Genomic DNA, 24,294 nt, shown 5'->3' on the forward strand with positions numbered 1-24,294 from the left:
AAGAGGAACACTGAGCAAATGCAATCCCCTGCCCCATAACTGCTAGATACAGAACATTATATACCGGTACCCCCTGCAATCTCCCCATCCTCTAAGGATCTCTGACCAGTATATCTATTTTTGCCCAATTCTCCAATCTTTTCAGAGCTATTAAATGAACAGAAAGCACGGATGGAATCTGACAATTCTGCTTATGCCTTCATCTCACATGAGGGATGCACATCTAGATGGGCCTCAAGTTAGCTTTTACTTTGTTAGGGGAGGATAGAAGGTGGAATGCTCTGGGGTAATAATTTGGTAGTGTCCAGAAGTGAGGAAATGGAGACAGTGAGAGGAGGAGAAGCACTGGGCTTTGTAATGTGCAATGCCACCATTTTCTCTATAGCACTCCCACCCAGAATCAGATGAGCTGAAGGAAGCATTTACAGTGAATATAAAGGGGTCTGTAGATTTGGGCAGCTTCAGAGACTCCACAATTCCTCAGAATGTGCCTTGCCGTGTGTGCAGTTCCTCAAAAGAGAGCTTATTTTCCTCAGAAATTTGCAGATTCAGATGGGTTGCGAGACTTGTGCAAGCCAAATTAGAAAGCCAAGTTCCATGGCAAATTTTGGAAAAATCCTAGGATCAAAACATTTGTTTATGGCAGGCCCACCTCTGCTTTAAGCAGAGACTGGAAGTGGATAACTATCTGTCTCAGTTGACGTTCCCACAGTTCATGCCACTCCGTGTGGGTCCCGTGGGATGGATATGAGAATGCAAGTTTCAGGGAGAAAATGGGATGATATGGTACTCCCAAAAGAGGGAATCTGTGAATTGAATTGTAAGGCCTATTTTAATGAGAGCCCATCATAGTTTTCCATGTGATAACTGCAGCTATCATGTCATTACTTGAAAGAAATTGCTACGAACAGAGCCATATTATTACAATCATCTCCACTATCTAATAATGGCTGATAAAGTAGATTGAAATTACCACTGAGGCAATTATTTTTATATTAAAAAAATGAGTCCTGCAAAAATTGCTATTCTTCCATACATAGTGTCCCAGCACTAAAACTACATGTAACACTTCTGCACTGTGAGGAAAGCAGTGAGGGGACAGTTATGAGGGGAGAAAGGAAAATTGTTCTGCTTTCAAAAACAGAATATCTCAATCCTTACCATTTTTTATTTATTGTTTTTTTACATCTGTACACTAACCCATCTTGGTCCAGTCTCTCTCTATATATGTATATTTTATTGCAATAGCACAAGGGGATGTGCACCTCACCATCTCAAGCTGCAGGAATTTCACATACATACCTACTTTGCTTGGTTAGCTAGGGTCCTCCTTGGGGAATAGGAACTCCTTTCAGATACATTTCTTCTCTTGTCCCCATTCTCTTCCCCATTATCCATCCTGTCACCATTAGATGATGCAACAGCGCATCACCACTTGACTTCGAGACCTGCCACGACGACCAAAATTGGTGAGCTCCCCTCGTATTCTGATCTACTTTAACCACTGGCTATGAGGGAATGGAAAGTGGGGTTTAGGTGCCCTGCTACATGGTGGCCTTTGGCATGTATCAGGGGGACTTGAGGAAGAACGTGGTTAGTGTGCAGCAGAGAAGGAGGGAGGGGAGGGAAATGGGCATGTGTGTGTAAATGTGGGGAGAAATGGATTGGATGATTGAATTAATACTGCTTTGTCTTCTGAAACATGGCCAGTGTGATTCTTTGCTCAACAGCCAATTGCATTTAGTACATCCTAAGACTGCATTCTGACCAAGGATATAAAATAAATCCAGGGTGAGTTCATACTGGGTTTATCATGTGAAAATTGTAGTTGTTATTTTTCTAACTGAATATGTGGAAATACCATGAACATGAATCACACTTCTTCATCACCTCTGGCAATTGCCTACCTATGATGAGAGGAGTGAGACAGAAGGAGAGATTATCAAAAGTTCACATTGCCTGTTAAACTAATTGTGTGAACTCACCCTTGATTTGTAGGTGGGAAAATAATTATTTCTGGGATCTATACTGACTGGAAATGCTGCATACTCCCTGCCTTCCTTAAAAAAAAAAGGTTAGGAAGCACACTTCTGAGATCTCAAGGAACTTAGTTGTGTTCACTATACAGTAGTTCTCAATGTGTATCTCAATAGGTAGATAACAACAGCCAGTAGTCCTGGGCCAAATCTGGCCTTCTGAGGTGTCTCACCCCTTCTCTCCCTGAAGGAAGAGAGGTGTGTGGAAATAATGGTGGTTACTTTGTATATTGTGGGACTTACTGGCAGCTCACTTGGGGCTTTGGCTTGCCACTTTATGCCCCTTCTCAAAGTGACCCGCCAGTAAAAACTACATGTACGTAGATCAAGGCCTAGGTCTCACTGAGGTAGTGAACCTGTGTCTGAGAACCAATGCTTCTAACTGCAGGTGTGGGCTCTCATATCAGGGAGAAGGCTACTGGAAACCTTCTCCCCAACATTGAGTTTTCTATGTGGAGAGAATTGTTTTGTATAAAGGAATAGTAAACGATGTGATTTTTCCCACCTGCAGTGTGAAGTGGTACACAGCTCTGACACAGTTTTACTGTGAGAACTAGGCCCAAACTCATAGGGTTATTTATGTGCACTAATTCAGCATTGACACATATTTTCTCTTCCACAGCAAATATGATCCAAAAATTGTATTAAATCTAACCTTTATTTAAAACAAGATTCTATCTTCCACAGCTGTAGCTATTATAAGTTTCAAGGAGTCATGCGTATGTCCATCTCTTAGCACATATCTGTGTTCTGTTCATCTTTTGCCAAATCACAGGACAGGACTGAATCTCTGCTCTGTCCGTTCAAGGATCCAGGTTTTGTTTTTGTTTTTACATTCTGGAGAGGGCAAAAACTAAGGAGGTTTTGATGTTCTGGCTTGGATTAAACTCTCCCAAGTTCCCAAAACAATATGTAAAGAGTTGGATTTTTAAATTTGAAATGAAAACAAGGTTTGGGTAAAATTTCTCCTGAATGTGCTTATTTTTACGGGAACAAGACCACAAAGATCTGGATCCATTGTTTTGTTGTTCAGGCTTATCATGATTTGTGGCACATCGGGACAGCTATTTATGGTACTGCATTCCTGCCATTTAATCACCACAATTGCCATCACCACCACATCAGAAAACCTGCTTCGAGCTTTGGTCCATTTCAGCCAGGACTCAAGGGTTTTAAAAAGGGGAAATATTCCTGCCAATAATGTTATTCAACCCCCCCCCTTCACTTAGGACGACAGTTAACGATCTTCAACACCCAGGCGCAAATAGCCATTGGAGGAAAAGATAGAGGGCGTCTCTTCCAAGGCCAGCTCTCCGGTCTCTATTACAATGGTTTGAAAGTGCTGAACATGGCAGCAGAGAGCAGCCCCAACATCAAGATCAATGGAAGTGTCCGGCTGGTGGGAGAAGTGCCATCCATCTTGGGAACCGCACCTACAACCTCCATGCCACCAGAGATGTCTACAACAGTCATGGAGACCACCACTACTATGGCCACTACTACAACCCGAAGAAACCGCTCCACACCTACCATTCAGGTGAGTCATTTGAAGTCTCTGTAGCTGGCTTGGGTTTTCTCAAATATATATTGGGGCCAGATTCCCTCTCTCTCTTTTTGTTTTTTTCCCTGACTTTATCTAAAGATAAAATTCAGCACAGAACTTGTTCACTCTCAGTTTCCATTTGAATTATTGTTGTATGTGCAGACATGAGGCCAAGTTCTTCTGTGATACTGTTTGACCCACTCGTTAAGTTAGGGGTGGTTGTTCCTGTGTGGAGAACAAGATATGAACTTCATAAATCTGTGGAATTTGATAATGGAAGACCACAATGGTAGATTCTGGAAAGCCAGTGCAGATTAGTGTTCCTCATGTGTGCTATTTCTTCTTTAGTGGTGAAGTTTTTAATAGAGTGGATTGGGTTGCCCAAGCTGAGTTGTTCTTCATTTCTGTTTTTAACAATATTAAATAATAATAATAATATTTAAAGTGGAATATTAATATTAAAGTGGAAATTGTCAGATGGTTGCTTTCAGAGTCTGGGGCTCATTCAATCAGGTGCTTTTGAAATCTCTGATAGCCCTTATTGTCATGGAGGTATATATTTTTCTCTGACTACAGCTTCGTTAAGCCCTTTAGGGCTTAATAAACTCTCAGTATATCTTTTCAATAATTGCAGACAGAAAATAATCTACAGATCAAATATAATTGCCTTGATGAAGCAGCAGTAGACTGTGTTCTTCCCCAAGTACAAATGAGATTCTTCTGAATAATAATTATTGATTGCTTGATCTGCTTTCTTTGTCTGCGTTGAGTAGAACAGAGAGCTCACCAGGCATTTCACAGAGACCTTCACATGTATAAAGGTGTCTTATACCTGCATGATAGAATTTATTGGATCATATGGTCCTTTCATTCGTAATGTGGTTTATTTCTAATTAGCTCATCTAATTGAATGGTTCTTTTCCAGTCCCATCCATCAATAGCTTTTGTTTCCCTTTTTTGAGTTGTGCTTCCCCACAATGGTAATGCACCATTGCCCAAACATTTGATCTTGTTCCTGGACCTTCGCGGCTATGTCAGTTCTCTCCACCAGTAAAAACAACTTGACTCAGCAAGGCAGGACTATGTCAGATCATAATCAGGGTCTCAAATGTTGCTGAAAGTGACATTAAATGCTAAATGCTGCTTTATTTCTCCTGGTTGCTTGTCAAGGCTCTACATCTTTTGCTCGCTGAAAAATCAGGTGGCTATGAATCAGTTCTAATTATTAGCTTCAATTGATGGTGCGTTATATAAAGGCCTCAGGTAAAGTCACCCACCTTGAAATTGGACTGCAAATAATTCTGATGGATTTTGTCATATTTGGAATGTTGTTCTTATACATTCTGGGAAAATGAAACAAAATGCAAGCCAGGTTTCCCCCTTCGTTAGCTCATGCAGGGCCAGCTTCATGAGATCTCGCCAGAAGCCGCTACTGCACAATGCCAGTGAGCAAGTCTTCTGTGGTGGTGGGCGGCAGAGGTGAAACAGGATGTGTCGTTCCTGAGTTAATGCTCTAATCAGAGTCTGTAAAGATTTTTTTGAGTCTATTCTGATGGAATTATATCAGTCTGTTGCGAGGTCACTGAAATATTTCATGAAACAGGCCCACCTAGATTATTTCTCAGAGGGTTTTTGACCTAATCTACATGTCAACTTGTTGAGCTGATTAAGTCATTATGTTCTTGAGAAAGCATCAAGGTGATTTAATACAGTGTAAACTGGCCTCTAAAAACATGGTTAGAGCAATGATTTCCTGGATGCACTCACACAACGAATGGTCTCATCTTGGCTTATATTAAAGCAATAACTCTTGACACTTCACTCTTTCCATTGAAAGGAAGATAAAAGTCAATATGCACCTCCATTACAACTCACTGTGTCTCAAGAGCAGGTCAATTTATTGTTATCGCAGTGCAAGACGGTTCTTGCTTCCTTTCAGTCACTCGACTGAGTTGTTCAACTCCATTTGTGTAAGCTGTATCCTATACAGACTCAGCACCAACAAGAAACTCAAACATCACACCTCCCCTTAATTTTATTAAAATTAAGAAACAATTTGGGGGGGGGACTTTTTTTGTTGTGTTTTGGCACCGAGTGGCTTGTTATTCTGTTGCCTGTGGGGGGAAGCACTGGTCACTGCTGTATTTTTTGTTAGGACCAGCAACCTCTTCTATCCCTACAACAACAACATCAACAACACCCCAATTATCCAGAATGTCTGAACTTCCAGGGCAAGGGAGAAAATCCAAAATAACAGTTGGAAGCTATTTATCACTAGAGTGCCGAGATGAACAATTGTTAGGATATTTTCCCTTGATGATCCCATTTTATGGGACTTGATTGGCCAAGAAGGCAGAGGTTTATTTAGCTATCCTCTCTTGCACCAGCTGAAGGTACAAGGACCCAAACAAATGTGGTTTAAATAACTGTTGGGTCATTTTATTACACTGTATTCATTCATTCATTTATTCTCTAATAGCACACTGCAGATCTATGTGTATCTATTTCTCTTTTGCCTGATTAAAATGTGCAGAAATAGCCCACAAGCTCTGCTATTTGAATGGGGGTTCACAGTTGGATGGGATTCAAATGTCTCAATGGTCATCCATGCAAATAAACCCAACTCATTTCTCCACATAGAATACTAAAATCTGAAGGAGAAGAGTTTTGGCCTAGCTTCCTCTCTCTTACAAGCTAGTACTTTGTGCACACATTCAGGTTCTAAATCACATGGGGGTAGACTTCATGGGTAGAGCTGCCTTCATGCTGCTGCTCAGCCCCAATGCATGGAGGGCAGTGGAAGAGAGCTATCAAGAACATTATGGAGAAAGCATGGCCACCAAACGCTCCTTCGCTCTCCCCATCATACAATGGGAGATGCATTGGGAGATATGAATAGGAGTAATGTTCTGGCCTCAAAACATGCCAGCCAGTCACACTTCTTTTGGAAGGGAAAATTTGTAAAAAATTTATGTGATCTATATATTGCTTGAACTCCAAGGAGCTCAGGGTGGCACCAATAGTTTTCCTCTGCAATTTTTCCTTCTAACAACCCTGTGAAATAGGTTAACCAGAGAGTGAGTGTGTGGCCCAAGGTCTCTTAGCATAGGAACCAACTCCTAGGAACTGTGGGGGCTTCAGCCTCCACAATAAAATATTTGAGGGGGCAGGGTTCCCCCAAAGTTGATGGGCATTCCCATTTAAATGGTGTGGGTGCACTGCGTTATGTGGGGTGGGGCTTACCTGGGCCCCCACAATATTTTATTCAAATTGGCACCCAATCCATATTTTTATTTAAATAAACCTTCCACATTATTGACAAAACAATCTGAACATCAAACAGCTAGCAAACACCGAGGATGGGGCAACTCAGCCAGCCCCACCCTTTTCCTCTATTCCACCAGCAGTGAGTGTATATTAGAGGGAGGGGGACATTGATGCAAAATGTCCCTATTTTCATCTGAAAAATGTTGGAGGGGATGTAACAAGTAACACGATGCACATCTGGGCAGAGATATGTGGTGTTCTGTTTAACCCTGGAGCCTGTACTTGCTTAAGCTGATAGAAATTGGTGTAGTCCAAAGTTCACTTTGCCTACTTGTGATTTCTTGTTTGTTCCACTCCATTTAATGAAGCACGTTTGCTTCTGACTAACAGAGCTGCCTACCGACCCTTAGTAAAAGTGCCACTTTGACCCCCTGACACATAAGTTTGCTCTGTATTCAAGCTTGGGTCTGTTCGGAAACGGCATGTGTTGTATTAAATTACTCTTACAGACCTCAGGGCCCTGACACACCAGCTTCTCTCGTATTAACAATATCCTCTTTGGGAATTCCACTTTGCCTCACTGCTGTGCATAGAACACGGAGGCATATGGCTATCGTTCACTTAAATGCTTCTACTTTTAACTCGGGAATGTCCTGGAGTGCAGGGCTGCTGCTAGATTAGGGCTGTCTCACATCCAAAATGAGAGATGTGTTGTTATTTCTATCAGGCTTGTTCTCGACAGATGCCTTGTTTCTGTTGTTGAGCTTTTTGAACTTTACCTGACTAGCCTTCTTAAGTGGCCAAAGATCTGTCTGGTTGGTCAGACCTGGTGCTGATGACACACAGCACAATAACTCCTCTATTCTGAGCCCCCTTTTTTCCTTTAACACTTGGGGTAGCGATCCTTTTCTATGGTTTTTGTTTCCAGTATTTATATTTTTGACAGTTCAGCTGCCATCAGCTGATATTTACAATCTACAGATATGGGTTCTTTGTGCCCCACTTATGGTGGAGGGATGGTGTTAAAATATAGGGCTTTCTCAATGGTTGACCCATCGTTGTGGCACAACATGCTCTGTGAAGAGTGGGTGAACTTCCTTTCTAGTGGTTGGTGAACTCTTTTTTTGGGGGGCAGGCTTTTGGCTACTAAGTGTTTCCTTTTAAGGCTGTTTGGTTCCTGCCTCTGTTGTAATTTTGTACCTTAACTGAATGTATTGTTTTATATGATAATGTGATTTTAATGTGTTGTCAGCTGTACTGAGTTCTGCATAGGCACTAGAATAGCAGGATAGGAAAATATATATGAATAATAACTACCTCTGTTTGAGCTGATCTAAATATTACGACAAATAAATTAATACACTACATTCAACAAATTGTGTTTGTCCAAAATGCCCTAAATCCAGAACATTCCTTAGCAAAATCCAATGAACTGGCTGTGAACAGTCAAATGAAAACAAATGAATTCAGCACTGACTTGAATCCATTTAGATTTCATGTACTCAATCATGTGGTGTCAAGAGACCAAAAATAGAATTCTCCAGTAAAATTAATATAAATTGTAACATGAAAAGTGGTTGTTGATTTCAGTTCTCGTTTCCATTGATGACAATTTTTTGAGATGAAACCCACAAAATGTGCTTCACCTTTAGGTTTTATTAAATTCATTTTCCTGAATCGTAAATGCTGAAGCTAAAGCATTTGTAAAGCCAAATGCTTGCTGAGTAGTCACTTCATAGTTGAGCTGAAGTTGAACAGATTTGATTAAATTTGTAAATATTTAAGCTTCAATATGCTTAGTAAGGACTATTAGATCTGCAGGAAGCCAAGAATGGACTAGTTAACCATGAATGGATGCCAAGGGTGAATGCAAGGGCTCCTTCTTTTCATTGAAAAGGATCAAGATCCATAGGCAGAATAGTGGGAGGCAATTCTTGCTAATTCCCCTCTTCCCCCTCAACCTATTGCTCTCATTCTGCTCTGGATGGTCCTCTAACCTTCCAGAGCAAATTTTCAGGAGCTGGATGGGACATTGGTCAGAAATACTTCCCCACTTCCGTGGATAGTGGATAGAATGTTGGATTTTGACCCAGAAGACTTGAGTTCAGCCTCCACTTAGCTCTGAATATTGTGTAGTATTGGGTCTGGGTAAGATCACACACTGCCTAGCCTACTACATTGTATTGTTGTATATATGGTTGCCCTTGGAAGAATGGTAGAATAGAAATGTAATAATAAACAACTCTGAAAGAAAGGGGGAAAGATATCATTGATTAACGTCAGTGAGCCTCCCTATTGGTTTAGTTAGGGTTTGATCAGTGGAGTGCTTGGGGATCCATCCTTTTACCAGAGTCCAACACAGTTGCCTAGCTGCATTTTGTTTAGGCTGAGGGCCATAGGATTTTGATTCAGAACTTCCCATAAGACACTGCTCTCGCAGCACTTTCTTTTAGGCATGCCTTGTGATGGAACACAGCAGAGAAGATTTGTCAGTATAATTAGCCTCTAACTGTCAGGGAAAGAAAAATACACTTGTCTCCTCTTGCGATTGCCAAGGTACTTTCTTTTTCACTCTTAAGAAAATAATTTTTGGAGAAGGAAATTGGCCTCTAATTTACTCATTGCTTGTTATGAGTCTCCAGTGACATTTTCATCCACTGACTACAAAGCACTAAAGGAGAAAAAAATATTAAGGAACTTGAAAGCCCCAGCTTTCTGTCTTACTTCACACAAGCCCATTCATATGACATAAAATTGTCTTTTTCTTACCTTCCTACCTTTTATTGTTGTCAAAAAAAATTATGTCCTGTGCAAAACAATTGGCCACCCAATCACAGACATTTACACTGGGGTTATCAGTGCAACACTATGGTTTGTGATGTTCTACTGGCACAATGGTTGGTACATACTTGTCTTATATGTATGTTTTTATAGGGCAGCAATGAGGATAACAACACGTCTGAAAGGCAAAGATGCATAAAAGGAATACTGTATTGGTCCGAATATAAGACAAACCCGCAAATAAGCCGCACCTTTAAAATTCAAGGCATATTTGCGGGTGCGACACATCTCCCGGCACTACCGCCCTGGATGGAGGGCGGCCAGTGCTAGATTCTGAGTGCGCTGTGTGCCTGCCTCCCAACACTACCACCTCTGGGCACTACCTCCCCAAGCTGGTGCTGGGAGAGGCTTGGGAGCAGTGGGTGGGTTGTGTGCCATTGCCCCACGCTCCTGGGCTGTTTCCTGGGGGGGGGTGTAGCCATGCCACTTTGCCGGCAGCCTCCCCCCCTTCCCCCTTCCTTACAGTGGTTCAGGGAAGGCTCGGGAAATGTGGCTGGGACGGGTGCCGTTGTCCCACACCCCTGATTGCCCTCGTGGGCAGCTGTTTCAGCAGCGATACCATAAGGTCATGAATATAAGCCACACTTTAACTTTTTACAATTGGAATTTGGAAAAAAAATGTGGCTTATATTCGGGCCAATACGGTATATATCTAGGTGGAAGATAAGAACTCTCTTCAAGCATTCAAAGAGGCTTAATGTGGGGAGTGGGTGTGCACACACCAGCCCTGTTCCAGTGTCCATGAGCATGTGCATTCCATCCTTGATCTTTCTGGAAGGTATTAAGGGAACTAGTAAGGACTTTTAGTTGTGCATGCTCACAGGACTCCCCATGAACAGGAACTCTGCCCTATCAGGGTGCAATGAAGGAAGTTGTTGCTAGAGTATTATCCAGTTAGAACCCTCACACATTCTCCTGAATGCTTGAATAGGGTTAGGGAGTTCTAAGCTGGGATTGTTATTATTGACAATTTCCCTCCCATTGGGGAAAATTGGGAAGGAAATGAAAAGGAGAGAGTTAGATGGGCTCTTGACCTTGCCTAATTTTCTCCCCTATTGGAATCAAGTTGCTTCCTGATCCCACTGTGGCAAGCCCCAGCATGCCCCCTTTCTGGCCCTACAGATGCCAGAGCTCTGATGTCAATTTGGCTAAGGTAACAGAAGATCTGGCAATGGTGGGGAAGGGAGGATGATATATCTCTTTCCAATACTGAAGCTCTTTTTCCAAGAGCACTGAGAATAATTCAGTGCCATGATCTTCTGATCATTTCATCATTTCTACTTGCCAGACAGAATGATCACCCCTCTCACCCCCTGTGTATTAGGTATGTTGCCTTGACAATCAGTAAAATGTTTTATATGATTTCACTGGTTAGTATTCTGTATGTTGCCTGCTTACTGTTCTGAGAAGCATTTGGAAGTTCACTCATGTTCTTGAATGTGTTTCTGGGATAATACGCAGTAATTTTACAAAGTTTATCTAGTATGACAATAATGTTGGTGTGGGGACAGTATGTGGTCTGCATTCAGAGGGGGTGCCATCTTGTCCTCAGGCAGCAGAATGTCTTCTGCCAGCCCTGATCCAGATATGTGAATATGAACATACGAAGTTGCCTTAGACCTCTGGCCCTTTGAACATAGTATTATCAACTGTGGCAGATATCAACTGTCCAAGGTTCCAAACAAAGTATTTCTCAGTCCTCTTACTAATACCCTGTAACTGGAAATGTCAAGAATGGAGCTTGGTTTCAACTGGAAAAGAGTAATCATATACCCAAAGTGATTGCCCTTTGCTTCATTGCTGTTCATTTGGGCCCATTCCTACAGAGGAATCTGCTAGGCACTATCTCACTGTAGTGTAGAAGCAATTGTGAATGAGTAAGTATGTGGGTGGATGTTTTGGGCCCTGGAAAATACAGATGACATTATTTATATGGCAAATTATCTCAAATGTATATATTTGAAAACATTTGATAATCTGTGTGATGAGAGAGAGGGTAAAGTATGATATGCAAGTTGGCCCAAAAGCTGTTAGTTGTGTGAGTAATCACAATTTGAAATTCAAGTTTTTTTGACAAGCGTATGGCATGTTTCTGGAGCCAGTTTGCTTTCCAAATGCAATTACAAGTTTGAACGTCCTCTGGTATTCTACAACAGCCTGTTAAAATCTGCTACTTTGGAAGTGAGGGGGGGGGAGGTGGGAAATGCGTATGTGAAACTATATTCTTTGCAGAAGGCATAGATAAAAATCTGTATAAATGCAGGCAAATAAATGCCCTAAAGTGCAGAGACTTTAAACACATACTTCATAGTCATAGACCGGTTATGATAACTAGAATAGCAGATCACGTGAATAGGCTAAAAAAAAGTAATGGTTCCGTTTTATTTTTTTCAATTTTAAGCACAGGAGGGTTTAGTTTGTGTTGTAGGTTCATCAGGGCCCAGCCCTAGCATTTTTTGTTAATGCCAGGCTTCAGCTGTGGAACATATGAAGTATGAACAGATGAATGCCCTTGGGGAAGTGCAGTTTCCATCTTCTTCACCATGGAATAACTGCAGAGACTCATCCACACATTGGCGTTTGGAGGGAAGATTTTCCAGTTCAGAGGCTAATGTTTCCAGCAGATTTGAGCTCTGACATCTCTTTTTCTAGAAACGAAGCACAGATGCCAATGCTGGCTTCAATTTTTTTGTGTGTGTCAGGGGCAGGAGGAGGCTTGGGCAAGAAACCCTTAGCTGCTCCCCATTCCCTGGGTGGGCTCTCAGCCTCCTGGCTGTTGTCACCACTGCCCCTCTCATTCGCCCCCTCCTTCTGAAATGAAAAGCAAAACCAGGGGACTTTCGGGACCAGGCTGTGGGTCTTAGTAGTTCCCTGACATTGCTGAATTTTGACACTATTGCAGTCTGAACACTTCTTTAGCCTTTCTGCAGAATGTGTGTGGGCTTAAAATGGGTAGCAAGTAAAGGATGCGCACACTGGTCCCTTTCCCGATGTCCTTGTGTTTAGAAGCCTCACAAATAGACTTCTGACACATGGGGGTCTGAAGGGGAATGTTAACTGTATTCAGTTGAAATGCACAGAGTTCCAAACTGAACTAACAATACCCAATGAATGGAGATAGAATCCTCACTGCATAGCTCCAAATGTTGAGATTGGACATGCCCACACACCCCTACCCAGTTTGATTCCTCGTGTGCTGTACCTCCTCTGCTTAACACCCTGCTCTTGCTGGAGAATGACAATCCGTGTGAAGAACAACTCCATTTATTTTAACACCTCTCTTCAAAATCACCAGGATTGAATTGGCATTGGGCAATAATAATTCACTTAAATTAAATGCTAGACCAATCTGTGAAAATGAAAGACACTCCCCACACTTCTCCATCTTTGCTTCAAAAGTTCTGGACATTTCCCGACTCAGCTTGTTTTTGTTTCTCAAAAAGGAAAAGGAGTGGGGAGGTTATGCATTGAAATTTGTGGTAAAACTGAGCGGGTCCCTGATTTGCCTTGAGACGCCTAGTTAATAGCACTATCTGACTTGGGAATGTGAAATCATGACTGGAACCATCTCAGTGTGCCTTGTTATTTGGAGTGCACGCAGAGCTGATGCTCATACCCCTGTTAAACAGAAGCAAATTTGTATTTCCAGAATGGCTTGAGTTCTTAGAATGACAGGATCCATTGAAAGACACAATGCAAAGCAAGTGGCTGCTTAGGAATGAACAGAGAAATATCATTGGCTTTGTAGCACAGAAAGAGAGATCCGGTTTGCTTTCTCCCGGTTCTTAAACCACGTCTGCTTTGCTTGCTATTTATACCCAGCAGGGAAATGATTGGGAGCTGCAGGCATTGCCAAAAGACTTCCAAGGCAGACATTTTCATTTTGTTCTTGACAAGACTCATTGAGAGGTGGGGGATGCACATCTTACCTTTCTTGGCTCACGTTTAGATGACAGCGTAGAAATTAGAAACACATCCTGGCTGTTATGACAGTCCTATTTCTTGAAACCATCTAATTAACGCCTTGGGTTTTCTTTGGTGAGAAACAGTGCTGTGTAGCTAATAGAAAGGGCGGGGCGGGGAGTTTCACACTGCATTCTTCTTTGTCGGTGGGGTGAGCTGTCACTAAAATGGAAGCTGCGCCTGTCATTGCGAGCTCTTGGATTTGGTACAAGCTGCTTGATTGACAGCTGGACCTGCAGAAACAGCAAATATTTCCCTGTCTGCATGCACGGTTCTTTACTGAGGAATATGGTAAGAATATTTATGTATTTATTAATTTGCTCATGCGTCCATTGCATTTATATGCCACTTTTCTGCCATGGCACTCAAGGGAGGTTACCATTTTAAAAGATAGAAACAAATGATATAAGACAGTGGTTCCCAATTGGTGGTCTGCAGGCCCCAGAGGGTACGTGGCATCAGCTTGCTTGGATCACACTATTTTGTCCATTTAATCAATCAATCAATCAATCAATCAATCAATTTTAAAAATTAGATGGCGATCTGGAAAGCTGTTGTTAAGTAAAAACTTTATGGATGAATACATTAAGCCACTAGGCACTATCTCACGGTGATCGTCACATCACTGCCACATACAATTGCATAGGGGTATAAGTCCCTGGAGAGGCACTCCATAGAGCACTCTCTGCCATTCTTTCCTCAACTTGGTGCATAAGCAAAAGGGAGAGCCTTTGTGGTGTAGTGATTAGTGTGCTGGCCTATGACCTTGGGAGTCCAGGGTTCAAATCCCCAGTCACCCATAGAGCTCACTGGGTGACCTTGGACCACTCAGCCTAATCTACCTCACAGGGTTCTTGTGAGGGGAAAAAATGGATGGGGAGGACAATGTATATCGTCTTGAAGTTCCAGGAGAACAGGTGGGATATACGTAATAATAAAAATAAATTATGAAATAAAAAAGGGGAAGGAACATTAGCGTAGGCTTCAGGGAATCCTGAAGCAGGAGCTGGGGCAATTACAGATCGAGTTTAGATCAGGCCAAACTCTGGAGGATCTGGGGACAGTTCCCAAATGAACACAGGGAGAAAGCAGAGCTTAAAATCCATTGTCTGACCTTTCACCACTTCTGTGTGGAACCCATCACCAGTCTCAAAGGAAATCAACTTATCAGCTAATCTTACCATAAGGCAGAATGAAGTGGTCCGCCTCAGATGGCAATTTTGGGGGGCACTATTAAAGGTTGACAAATTGACAATTAGAGTATTTTTTATTATTATCACCAATCACTGTTTGAATCTTCTCACTTGGGCACTAATATATCTTGGGGCCATTTCTGCACTGTAACACTATTTACATGTGCTTTGAGACCCTTGCATGGTTGTCTTTGAAAGAGCCAGCCAACGTAGAAGAGGTTTGTTGTATGCAAGCTATAATATATACAGAGCCAGGAGAAATTGCAGGGCTGGCTAATTTTCCCATTGGATGCATACAATGCCTCATAACCCCATGGCAGACTGATTAAAAAATAGTAACCGGGTGGGGGGAGGATTAACTTGCCACAATCTTTATTCCCCTTTCTGAAAGGTGACCTCTGATGAGAGCAGAAGGATGTGAATGATTTTAATCTGCAGTAACAATGGAGAACCAGTCCTGACCGACTCCTGCAGTATAAATATATAAAATGACAGATTATTCTGCCGCTTCCTCCTCCCCTCCTGCCCAGACATACACATACACATGCCATAATGCACAGCTAAATTTCAATTGTGCTTTATCTCTCAGCTACTGCCCCAGTGATTAATGCTGTGCTTTCTGGGAGGCTGGAATATGAGGGGAGAGAGGGAGAAGCGAGATATGTATTTCTGGTGCTGTTTATCATTATCATTATTCCTTTATAATAGTTTTTCCTCCTGTTGGAAGAGCTTAATTTACTGAAGGAGCAGGGGGCATGACAGGTGAGAGAAGAGATGATGGCAGGTGGATGGATGGGTTGGGCAAAGGCAAGGACAAAGATAGGAAGCTGTGCTGTTGAAAGCAGTGAGCAACTTTTGAAAAGTGTGGTTCTTCCCCCCCCCCCCCATATTAAGGATTTAGAAAGACAAGACTAATTTACACCTTGCTAGTGCAACTTCCTGCATGAGCTGCCCATTCACCATTGTGGGGAAGGGCCACAGCTGAGCATATGCTTTACAATGCAGAAGGTTTTTATTTTTGATCCCTCACATCTGCCATTGACTGGTCATGGAGTAGGTGAGCTGAAAACATTCATCACCAGCTTTGGCTGGTGCACCAACTACAACCATTACTGGACAAGGATAGCCTTGCCAGTGTGGTTTATACATTAGTAATCTCTTGATTAGATGGTTGGATAGTGTTCTCGAAGCTACCAGCATGAGTTTGACTAAACTGCGGGAGGCAGTGGAAGGCAGAAGTGCCTGGCGTGCTCTGGTCCATGGGGTCATGAAGAGTCGGACATGACTAAACGACTAAACAACAACAATCTCTTGATTAGGCTACTGTAATGCACTGTGTGTGGAATTTCCCTGTAGCTGGTTCAAAGCATGCAGCTAATGCAAAATGCAACTGTCAAGATGCTTAATGTGACACCCAGCTTTACACATTGTTGAAAATCAGCACCAGCTGCCAAGTTCAAGATTTTGTTCTTAACCTTTAAAGCTCCATATAACTTGGTACTAATACACCTAGCAGGCTAAGTCACTCTTTAAGATATTCCAAGGAGAACCTGCTGCTCATTCCATGACCAGTGGATTGTCACATATTTGGAAATTGGACATCATCTCCTGCAGGTAAAAGGGAGGCAATGTGGGCTCCTGTGTGTGTGTCTGTGTGTTATTAGCAAGAGCATTGCCTTCGCTTTCCATGAACTCTGTGATCCAGGGAGGTTGGGTGGCCTCTAGCCCTAGGGGAATAGCCCCACCTCCAACTCTTGGCCTGAGGTGACTCTATGGTTGCAGGAGGCTAGGTGGGCTCCTTGTGGGCAGTGGTGGGAAGGTAGAGCAGGTTTGAAGGGGAGCAACAGAGAGAGTGGGGCAGAAGTGGCCAGAGGTGTCTTTCAAGGGAAGCAGGAAGGCAGGGGATCCAGGGTGGACATTGGGCTCTGGGGAAATGAGGGGCACTAGTTATGGCAGCTGCGCTATTACATGGAAGGGTTAACAATGATGGTGGGGTGGGTGGAGGTCACTGGTCATTGCCTCCCCTCCCCTTCCTTAAGGTGCTTTCCTAAAGAAAGCTCAACAATTTTGGGGGTGTCCAGATTTTTTCTTTTTGAAATATGGCAAGTCTATGGGTGACCTTCTTGGTGATGATACCCACCCTCTCAAGTGTCCTTTTGGTAATTCATGAGGTGGAGATAACAGTGCATTTTAAACACTTCTTTTATAACTTTTAAAACCCAAGCTTTTTCTTATCTGTAAGCAAATACAACTTTGCTTCCGACAGTGAATATTAGTGTTACAAGTGCATTCACATAAAAGTTTGCAGAAATTCGAGGGTCACTCTGTATTCTGGGTTGGAGTGTCACTGTAGCTTATCAGTAGGTTTTGGGATTCAGTGATGGTTCTCCCTTAGCCACTCTCTCTGGGAAATAATTGTAGATAAATGCAACTAGCAGAATGATCCTGTGGATGTCTATTCAGAAATAAGTCTTGCTGATTTCATCTAGGTTTATTCCAGGATTGCAGCCAAGAAGTGAACCAATTCAATTTCCCCGTGAGAAGGCAGGATCTATGTGGAGGTAGCATCATTAACAGATTTATCCTCTAGTGGCTAGATAAAAAATAAACATCAATTAACCTTAAATGCATATGGTCAAAGCAAGCACAGTGTAACACAAGCTGCCAAGGAAGACAAACCTGCCCTAGTTTTTGAGAAACTTAGGAATGAGTGGAGGTTGCATCCCAAACCTACTTATCACTGGGCAAAACTTATCCTCACCCAATACTCCATCTTCAGCTATTGCTTCCATAACTGATGCCTGGGATTAAAAGATAGGAAGTGAAAATTCCAGTATCATAATGGATAATACCAAAGGCATAAAGAAAACAATATTGAAAATATATCTTTGGAGATCAGTGATTTGCAGTCACATTACTAAACCTTGGAGTTCTCTTTGTCCTCCAAGAGGCCATGTGTCATGACCTCATTTCCAAGGGTCTAAGTAAGTCTTTCTACTCTGGAGGCTGTTGGCAGGAATTTATTTCCATAAAGCTGTTCCTGATATATACCAGGCATCAAAGGCAGCTGGAGGATTAGAACGGTAATACATTTCTTTTACAGTATATACTATTCACATCATCCTCTAGAAAGGTAAAAGGCTGCTCCGTGGATCTTCTTCCATCCAGGCGCTTCTCAAATCCACACATTCTTAGCTTCAGGAATGCTACAGCATTATTTTCTCCCTGGCTTGCTACTGGGTCACACAATATAATTAAGAACTGTTGTCTTTTCTGGGGGTGAAGACCAGGAAGCAAAGGCAGAACAGTATTGCCCCTTTTCACATGCATGTTGCAAATGAGATAGATCCAAGGATGTAGTTTTCACTTTTCTATCACTAGAGTGGTTTTAAAGACAGAAGGAGGGTATTGGTCTCTATCCTGCAAATTTCTCTGCTTTCGTCAAACCTGGTCATTTTGAATTTACAAAGCACTTTTCTGCTATTCAAATCTATTTAATGGCTGCAGTAGTTCAAGGTCAATTCCCCTGAGAACTGAGGTTTCCTCCTCCACCAGCTGAATGCCATTCTCCCTCCCCTTTGGAAATTTGAAAGATGCTTCTTGTGCGATGGCAGCAAAAGGTGGCTCTGATTAGGCACTATCATTTTTCATTCCCTCAAAGGAGGCATTAAGCTGTTATGGATGGAGAATATATGAAGTGGCATTTGCACTGTGGTTCTTTGGTACTGAAATCACTAGATAAGGGATGATATAAATCTTTGGGTAGGGCATTGCAAGTGAGCAGAATTTCCGAACTAAAGGACTTCCCTGTGATCAAACTTGGTACTCATGTGGTCCTGTCCGTGCAATATTAACTGTGCTCAGCTAACATGTGGAATAACACCTGTTGATTGAGAGAGCAGGAATGTGAGCCAGTAAAGGCCTTTGTTACACACCTTTAGGTGCCGTGCAAAAACATTCCTTTTCTTCCAGGCCTTTGGCTAATTAAACAATCTGTGGCCTTTTAAACTGTGGAAGAAAGGGTTTATTGTTTGTTACTATGGTATGTATCCTTGTGTTTTCATACTGTACGTGACCCTGTGATCCGCAGATGAAAGGTGGTATAGAAATTTTATAGTAAAAAATTATATATAATCATCATCATCATTTACGCAATGGGATGCTGCCCACTGATGTCCCTCTCCCTGCCAGTGCCCAACCCCAAGAAGGCTTAGACAGAAACAGGTGTGACCTTCTAATCACTAGGAAACTGCCATCTTAAATATTCCCACAATGCCAAGCCCCCATGTAGTTTCACTCAGGGATATTGTGATAAATTTACAATGGCAGCTGCCTGGCTACAACTGATGTCATGCAGGTGCCATTTTAAATCTTCTGTGATGCTCTAGACCACCCAATGTAGCCCCAGAATAATGCTGTGTCAGGCAATTTTGGGTGTCATGAGACATTTAAAATGGCGGCTTGGAACCACTTGGTGATTGTGTGGGGCATGGGGCCCAGCAACTATCAGTGCTTATGGGCCTCACCATGCTGTACAGGGCCCAGAAATTGCCTCGGTTTTAAACAGCTGTTTTTAAACAGCAGGTTAAAAATGCCATTTATTTATCACACTTGTATCCTGTTCCTCCAAAGGTGCCCAGAGTGGCAAATATGGGAGCTGATTCATCTTATCTTCACAAAAACCATTGTCTCACAGCTGAGTAAAATCTGAACCCAGCTCTTAGTGGTCCAAGTTCCCATGTTTTAAACTTAAGACACCCAAGCCCTCATAATGCATTTGTCACAATTTTGCCCGTGCTGGGAGAGCTCAAAATCACCCAATGACCTGCCTGTATAAGCAGGGACTGGAACTCAAGTATCCCCAGTCTAAATCCAACTCTTGCTCCACTGAGTTTGCTTCTGTGTTTTTCTGTACTATCTGCCTACTGAAGTGACAATATTTGAGTTTGTTTGTTTGTTTTTAAAGCTCTTTTGTGCATGCAGGTGTAAGGATCACAGTCTAGGTACGCACTATCTAAAGACAATAAACGAATATGATTGGGCTATTGAGTAGAGGTACAAAGAATAAGATCCTCTCTGGGAGGGATTAGAGGTCATTCTTAAGGCAAGGAACAGAAGGGCGGCAGGGAAACTATCAGATAATCCGTATATTTAGTGGCAGATTTTACATGCTGCAGTCCTCCAACCTTGATTTTAAACCTTGTGGAAAACTTGCCAATAAAACTCCATAGATGATTTTGCATAATAGGAAATTATATACTAGGAAGATAGTTGCTCATGTATTTAAATGTATGTAAATACCGGCAGATGTAAATCTCAACACTGGATGTGAAAATATTAACTATCTCCCCACCTTCACAATTATATCATTTGGAAAAGTTCTGTACCAATTACTATAATGCGACATCAGTCATATGTTTAGATTTAATCTTACTTCCAGAAACAACATCTTTTCAATGTGCCCTAGAATGGAGCTTAAAAAAAACCAACCAGTGTATTTACTCTGCTCAGAATTAAGGATGTTGCACTATGTGGGAGTATATTGGCTGTACCTTGCCCCAAAGAGTTCATTCTGGCTTGGCACATTGAAGAATTTGCTTCATCGTCATATACAGAGGCAATCACGATATTCAGAAGACATGCTGTCCAAACAGATTTGTGGTTTGTACCCCAGAGGAGCACCTGCCTTGATGGGTAGTCACAATGTTGTGCCCTATGCAAATCGAACTCATGCACAGCGTGTAAGAAAGGATTAATGTTCTCACTGCTCAGTGAATGAAGAGAGTATTGGAAATTTTACCCTTCCTGAAATATGTATAAGTTGATGCGCACACATAGAAGCTGTATCTTTAATAGTTTATGTTTAAACAACTGAAACATCTAGCACCTCTCCTTAAAACCCTAAGTGCTATATTCTAATGCCAAATCTAATTTCTCAAGTTAGGGGGCAGTATGAAGATTTGACATGCTAGAGAGCTGGGTTATTTCTCCTAAGGAATAAGAACCTAAGAAAATCCCCTCTGGATTAGACAAAAGGCATATCAAGCATTCTGGGCTGTATTTAATGTAGCACTAAGCAAAAAAGTTCCATTGGCATGAGGACTTCTTCTTGAACAGTGGAACTTTACACACACACCCATCCGCCTTCATGCCCCCAAAATTATGGTCTGGGGGATCCTCAAACCCTCCGCAGCAGATCTGAGAATGTTGTGGGGCTTGTATGGAAGGGGAGGGAAATCCCATTCCACCAGTGCTAATCCTTGCACTAGAGCAACTGTTTTATTGAATACTGCCCTGTTTCCTGCAGTGGCCAACCAAATGCTTCTGGAAGAGCCATAAACAGGGTATACACATGATCCCTTTCACCCCTGTTGCCTTAAGCAGTTGGTATTTACTAGCGTACTGTCTCTGAACATTTAACCATCATGGCTAACAGCTGTCGGTATCGTGCATGAATCTGTCTTGTCTTCTTTCAAAGCCTTCTGAGCTAATGGAAATGGCAAACCATTCTGGCTTACAATATTATGTTCTAGATAGGCCAGGGCAATGTAGTGCCTTTTAGATGTTGCTGGACTATAACTCCCATTATCTCTAACCATTGGCGATGATGGCTGGCACACACCACATTGGGTACCATGTTCTAGAATGAAGAATGGGTCCTTATTTAGAATAAGAGATCTTGCATATATAAATGATACCTCTTAAGTTAGTTGTATGCTTGGATCATTTGGCTTGCCTTTCAAATACCACCTCAGCAGGGGTAAACCATGCTGGTAGGCAACAAGGCTGTTCTAAGCAATAGGACAGCGAGTAATGGGTCTTTCTAAAATATTTCCTTCCCTTTTTGTTAGGTTTCTTTCCTCCTTTCTCCCTGTGCTGTGCATTGTTGAGATCTTGCAGCCCTCTTCAGATATTTGTTTCTCCATGTGATTAACAATGAATGGAGGAGTAAGCAGAGATGAGGATTCTCACCCCACTCCTTCTGTCACGATCTCAAGTTGGAAGACGGCCATCTCCAACGTAGACCCTGTTCTACTCCTGTAGACTTCCCAGACGATTTAGAACCCTGATTTTCCAGTGTTCTAAAGCAAATGTAGCCATCCTGCTGTAGACAGTCACCCTCCAACATGCTCTTCTCTTCTTCTTCTGCCAAGTGTTAAAATCACATGGAGAAAGGAACACCTGGAAAAGGCTAGTCTTTTCTGCAAAACATACATTTTCTGTTAGAGATCACACCCCCAGCCTGCTTCTGCTCTTTCTTTGACAGCTCCCTTGCTTTGAAGTCTTGTTTGACTTGGCAGAGAATATCCATTAGCCTGTGAGCTTTTATTTTATTTTATTTAAGCTTTCTCATATTTGACCCCTGCCCCCTCCCCCATAACAAATCCTTGCGTTGAAAACTCTGCTGGGAGTTATGTGTTCCTTTGCACTGCTGAAAGCAATGACACAGATTATTTTCAAAGTGTCCTCTAATTGGCTCACTGGCCAGAAATGCAAGGCTAATTGTAAGAATAATCCACCTGGAGCCCTGCCTGTTGCACTTTGGGCTGATGCTGAAGGAGACATTGAAACACCTGTAAAAAGATGCCCTCCCTCAAGAGAAGGGGTAGAGGGAAGCAAATTGAAAAGGGGACATGGCAACCTCTGGCACACACACACACACTTATACTTCCTTTGATCTTTTTGCGTGACCTCCACTGTGCCTTCAGGAGTTTCTCTCTAGCACTGAATGTTTATGACACACCATCAATGGGAATTGTTTCCTGCAAAGAATTCACAACAGTGTTATTAGACCACCACATCACTGTTTTGCCCTTTTCTGTCTCAGCTTTCATCATTATTCTCTCTGTAGCCATTACCCCTGTTATCTTTCTCTTCTGTGCTGCTCTTGCTCCTGAACCAATGTCCCTTCCTACCCCTTAATTTCTGTCTCAATTCCTCTTCCTTCCATGCCTCCTTGTGTTTATTGTATTTTCTGCATGACACAAAGCATTGTCTGAGATACGGCAGTAGAAGAATTGCTTTCCCCCCTTCTAACAAACGGCTTTTTCTGGCTTTGCAATTCTAGCCAGCTGGCTCTTAGTCCCTTTGCTGTTAGTATATGTCATTTCTACTTCCGTCTGATGTACCAAATGCCAAAAGGGAATTTGTTATTCATTTTGTAAGAAAGATAATGAACCTCCATGGTGAAGTGTCTCATTAGCTAATGGGAAAAAGTTCAGAAACATTTTCAAAAAAGCTACCAGCAGCATCTAAAAACTGACCTCATGAATTATCCCTTGTTTCGGGTTGTATGTGCAGTGGGTTTCTAGCTGGTCATTATCATATGGAATTGTGAATATGGTTGCTTGATATGAAAATCAGGAAGTAGAGATGGAGGAAAAAATTCTTTCAGTTCATACTTTTAGCAAACCAACCTAATTTGCTGGTCCCAGACATACATGGACTGGAATGCAACTGTCAAGCAGATTGGACTTCCTGAAATGATGTGATGCAGTTTTGGTTCAAAAATATGCACACAAAAATATGATCTGTATTGGGAAAATATATACAAAAATGCTTATTTCAGGATTTTTAAAAATAGGCCCAAAAGAACACGTTTTTTTAGATATATATATATATATTCCTTTCTCTTTACTGCTATGGAATTTGACTCACTTGGTTTATAATTAAAGCGCAGCAAAGCATTTGGGTATGGGAAAGGGGAAAATTTGGCAGGGAAACTGAAAGAAAAATTGTTATATATTAAATAGAAATGTGAAAAACTCAAGCAAACAAACAACAGTAAAGCCTACAAAAGAACAGGACTGTACAAACCTATGATTCAAATGCATGTAAAACTGACACGGAATAGAAATAAGTTGATCCATCCATATCAGGAAGTGTTAGGGTTAAATATTACCCCGTACACAGTTGATTCATGCAAAGTTTTTTAGAGCAGGAAATGTCATCCCTTTCCTAAGTAATCATCTAAAATATTTGCTGATCTTTGTCACTGCCATTCAGGGATCACATGAGATATCTAGAATAAACACACCAAAAGCAGCCTGACACCCTTGCCAACAAATAGGCAGATAGGAAGAGCAATTCAGAAAACTGACAGCTAGATAATTCCATTTGGGATTCAGGATCTGTGTTTTATGATGGGGAAAGGAAGAGTCTGCAAACTGCTTCAGTTGCTCAAATGTGATGGCCCTCTAACTCTAACCCCTAGGCAGTTATTTCAGTGTATACAATCTGATAATAACCCCTTTCACTAAGTGGAAACAAGTACCATCACAACTTAACAGTGTGTTCATCCTTTTGTAGAAGTGGAAAGCATAGTCCTCTTGCTATTCTTTGCCATGTGCAAAGGGGGGGGGGGTATTAACAAATGCCTGAGCCTATCAGCTGATCTACCTGAAGGAAGGGTTGCAGCCAATTGCTGGAGCCTTTAGTTGAGTGAAGACTC

At 42.0% G+C, this 24,294-nt stretch overlaps 1 protein-coding gene across 28 annotated transcripts in view; it reads left to right on the forward strand.

Annotated features, from left to right (window-relative positions):
- Positions 1 to 24,294, forward strand: part of NRXN3 (neurexin 3) — a 1,197,396-nt gene that overhangs the window by 1,071,631 nt on the left and 101,471 nt on the right. For 17 of the 28 annotated variants that reach the window (XM_083609454.1, XM_083609464.1, XM_083609467.1 and 14 more), the window contains 2 exons: positions 1,413 to 1,469; positions 3,266 to 3,573. In XM_083609454.1, coding sequence (XP_083465580.1) covers positions 1,413 to 1,469; positions 3,266 to 3,573 — 365 coding nt within the window. The remainder of the gene's footprint in view (positions 1 to 1,412; positions 1,470 to 3,265; positions 3,574 to 24,294) is intronic. The other 11 variants (XM_083609457.1, XM_083609461.1, XM_083609469.1 and 8 more) reach the window with 1 other exon arrangement.

The sequence above is a fragment of the Podarcis filfolensis genome, assembly GCF_964270895.1.
Source record: "Podarcis filfolensis genome assembly, chromosome: 1".
Lineage (NCBI taxonomy): Eukaryota > Metazoa > Chordata > Lepidosauria > Squamata > Lacertidae > Podarcis > Podarcis filfolensis.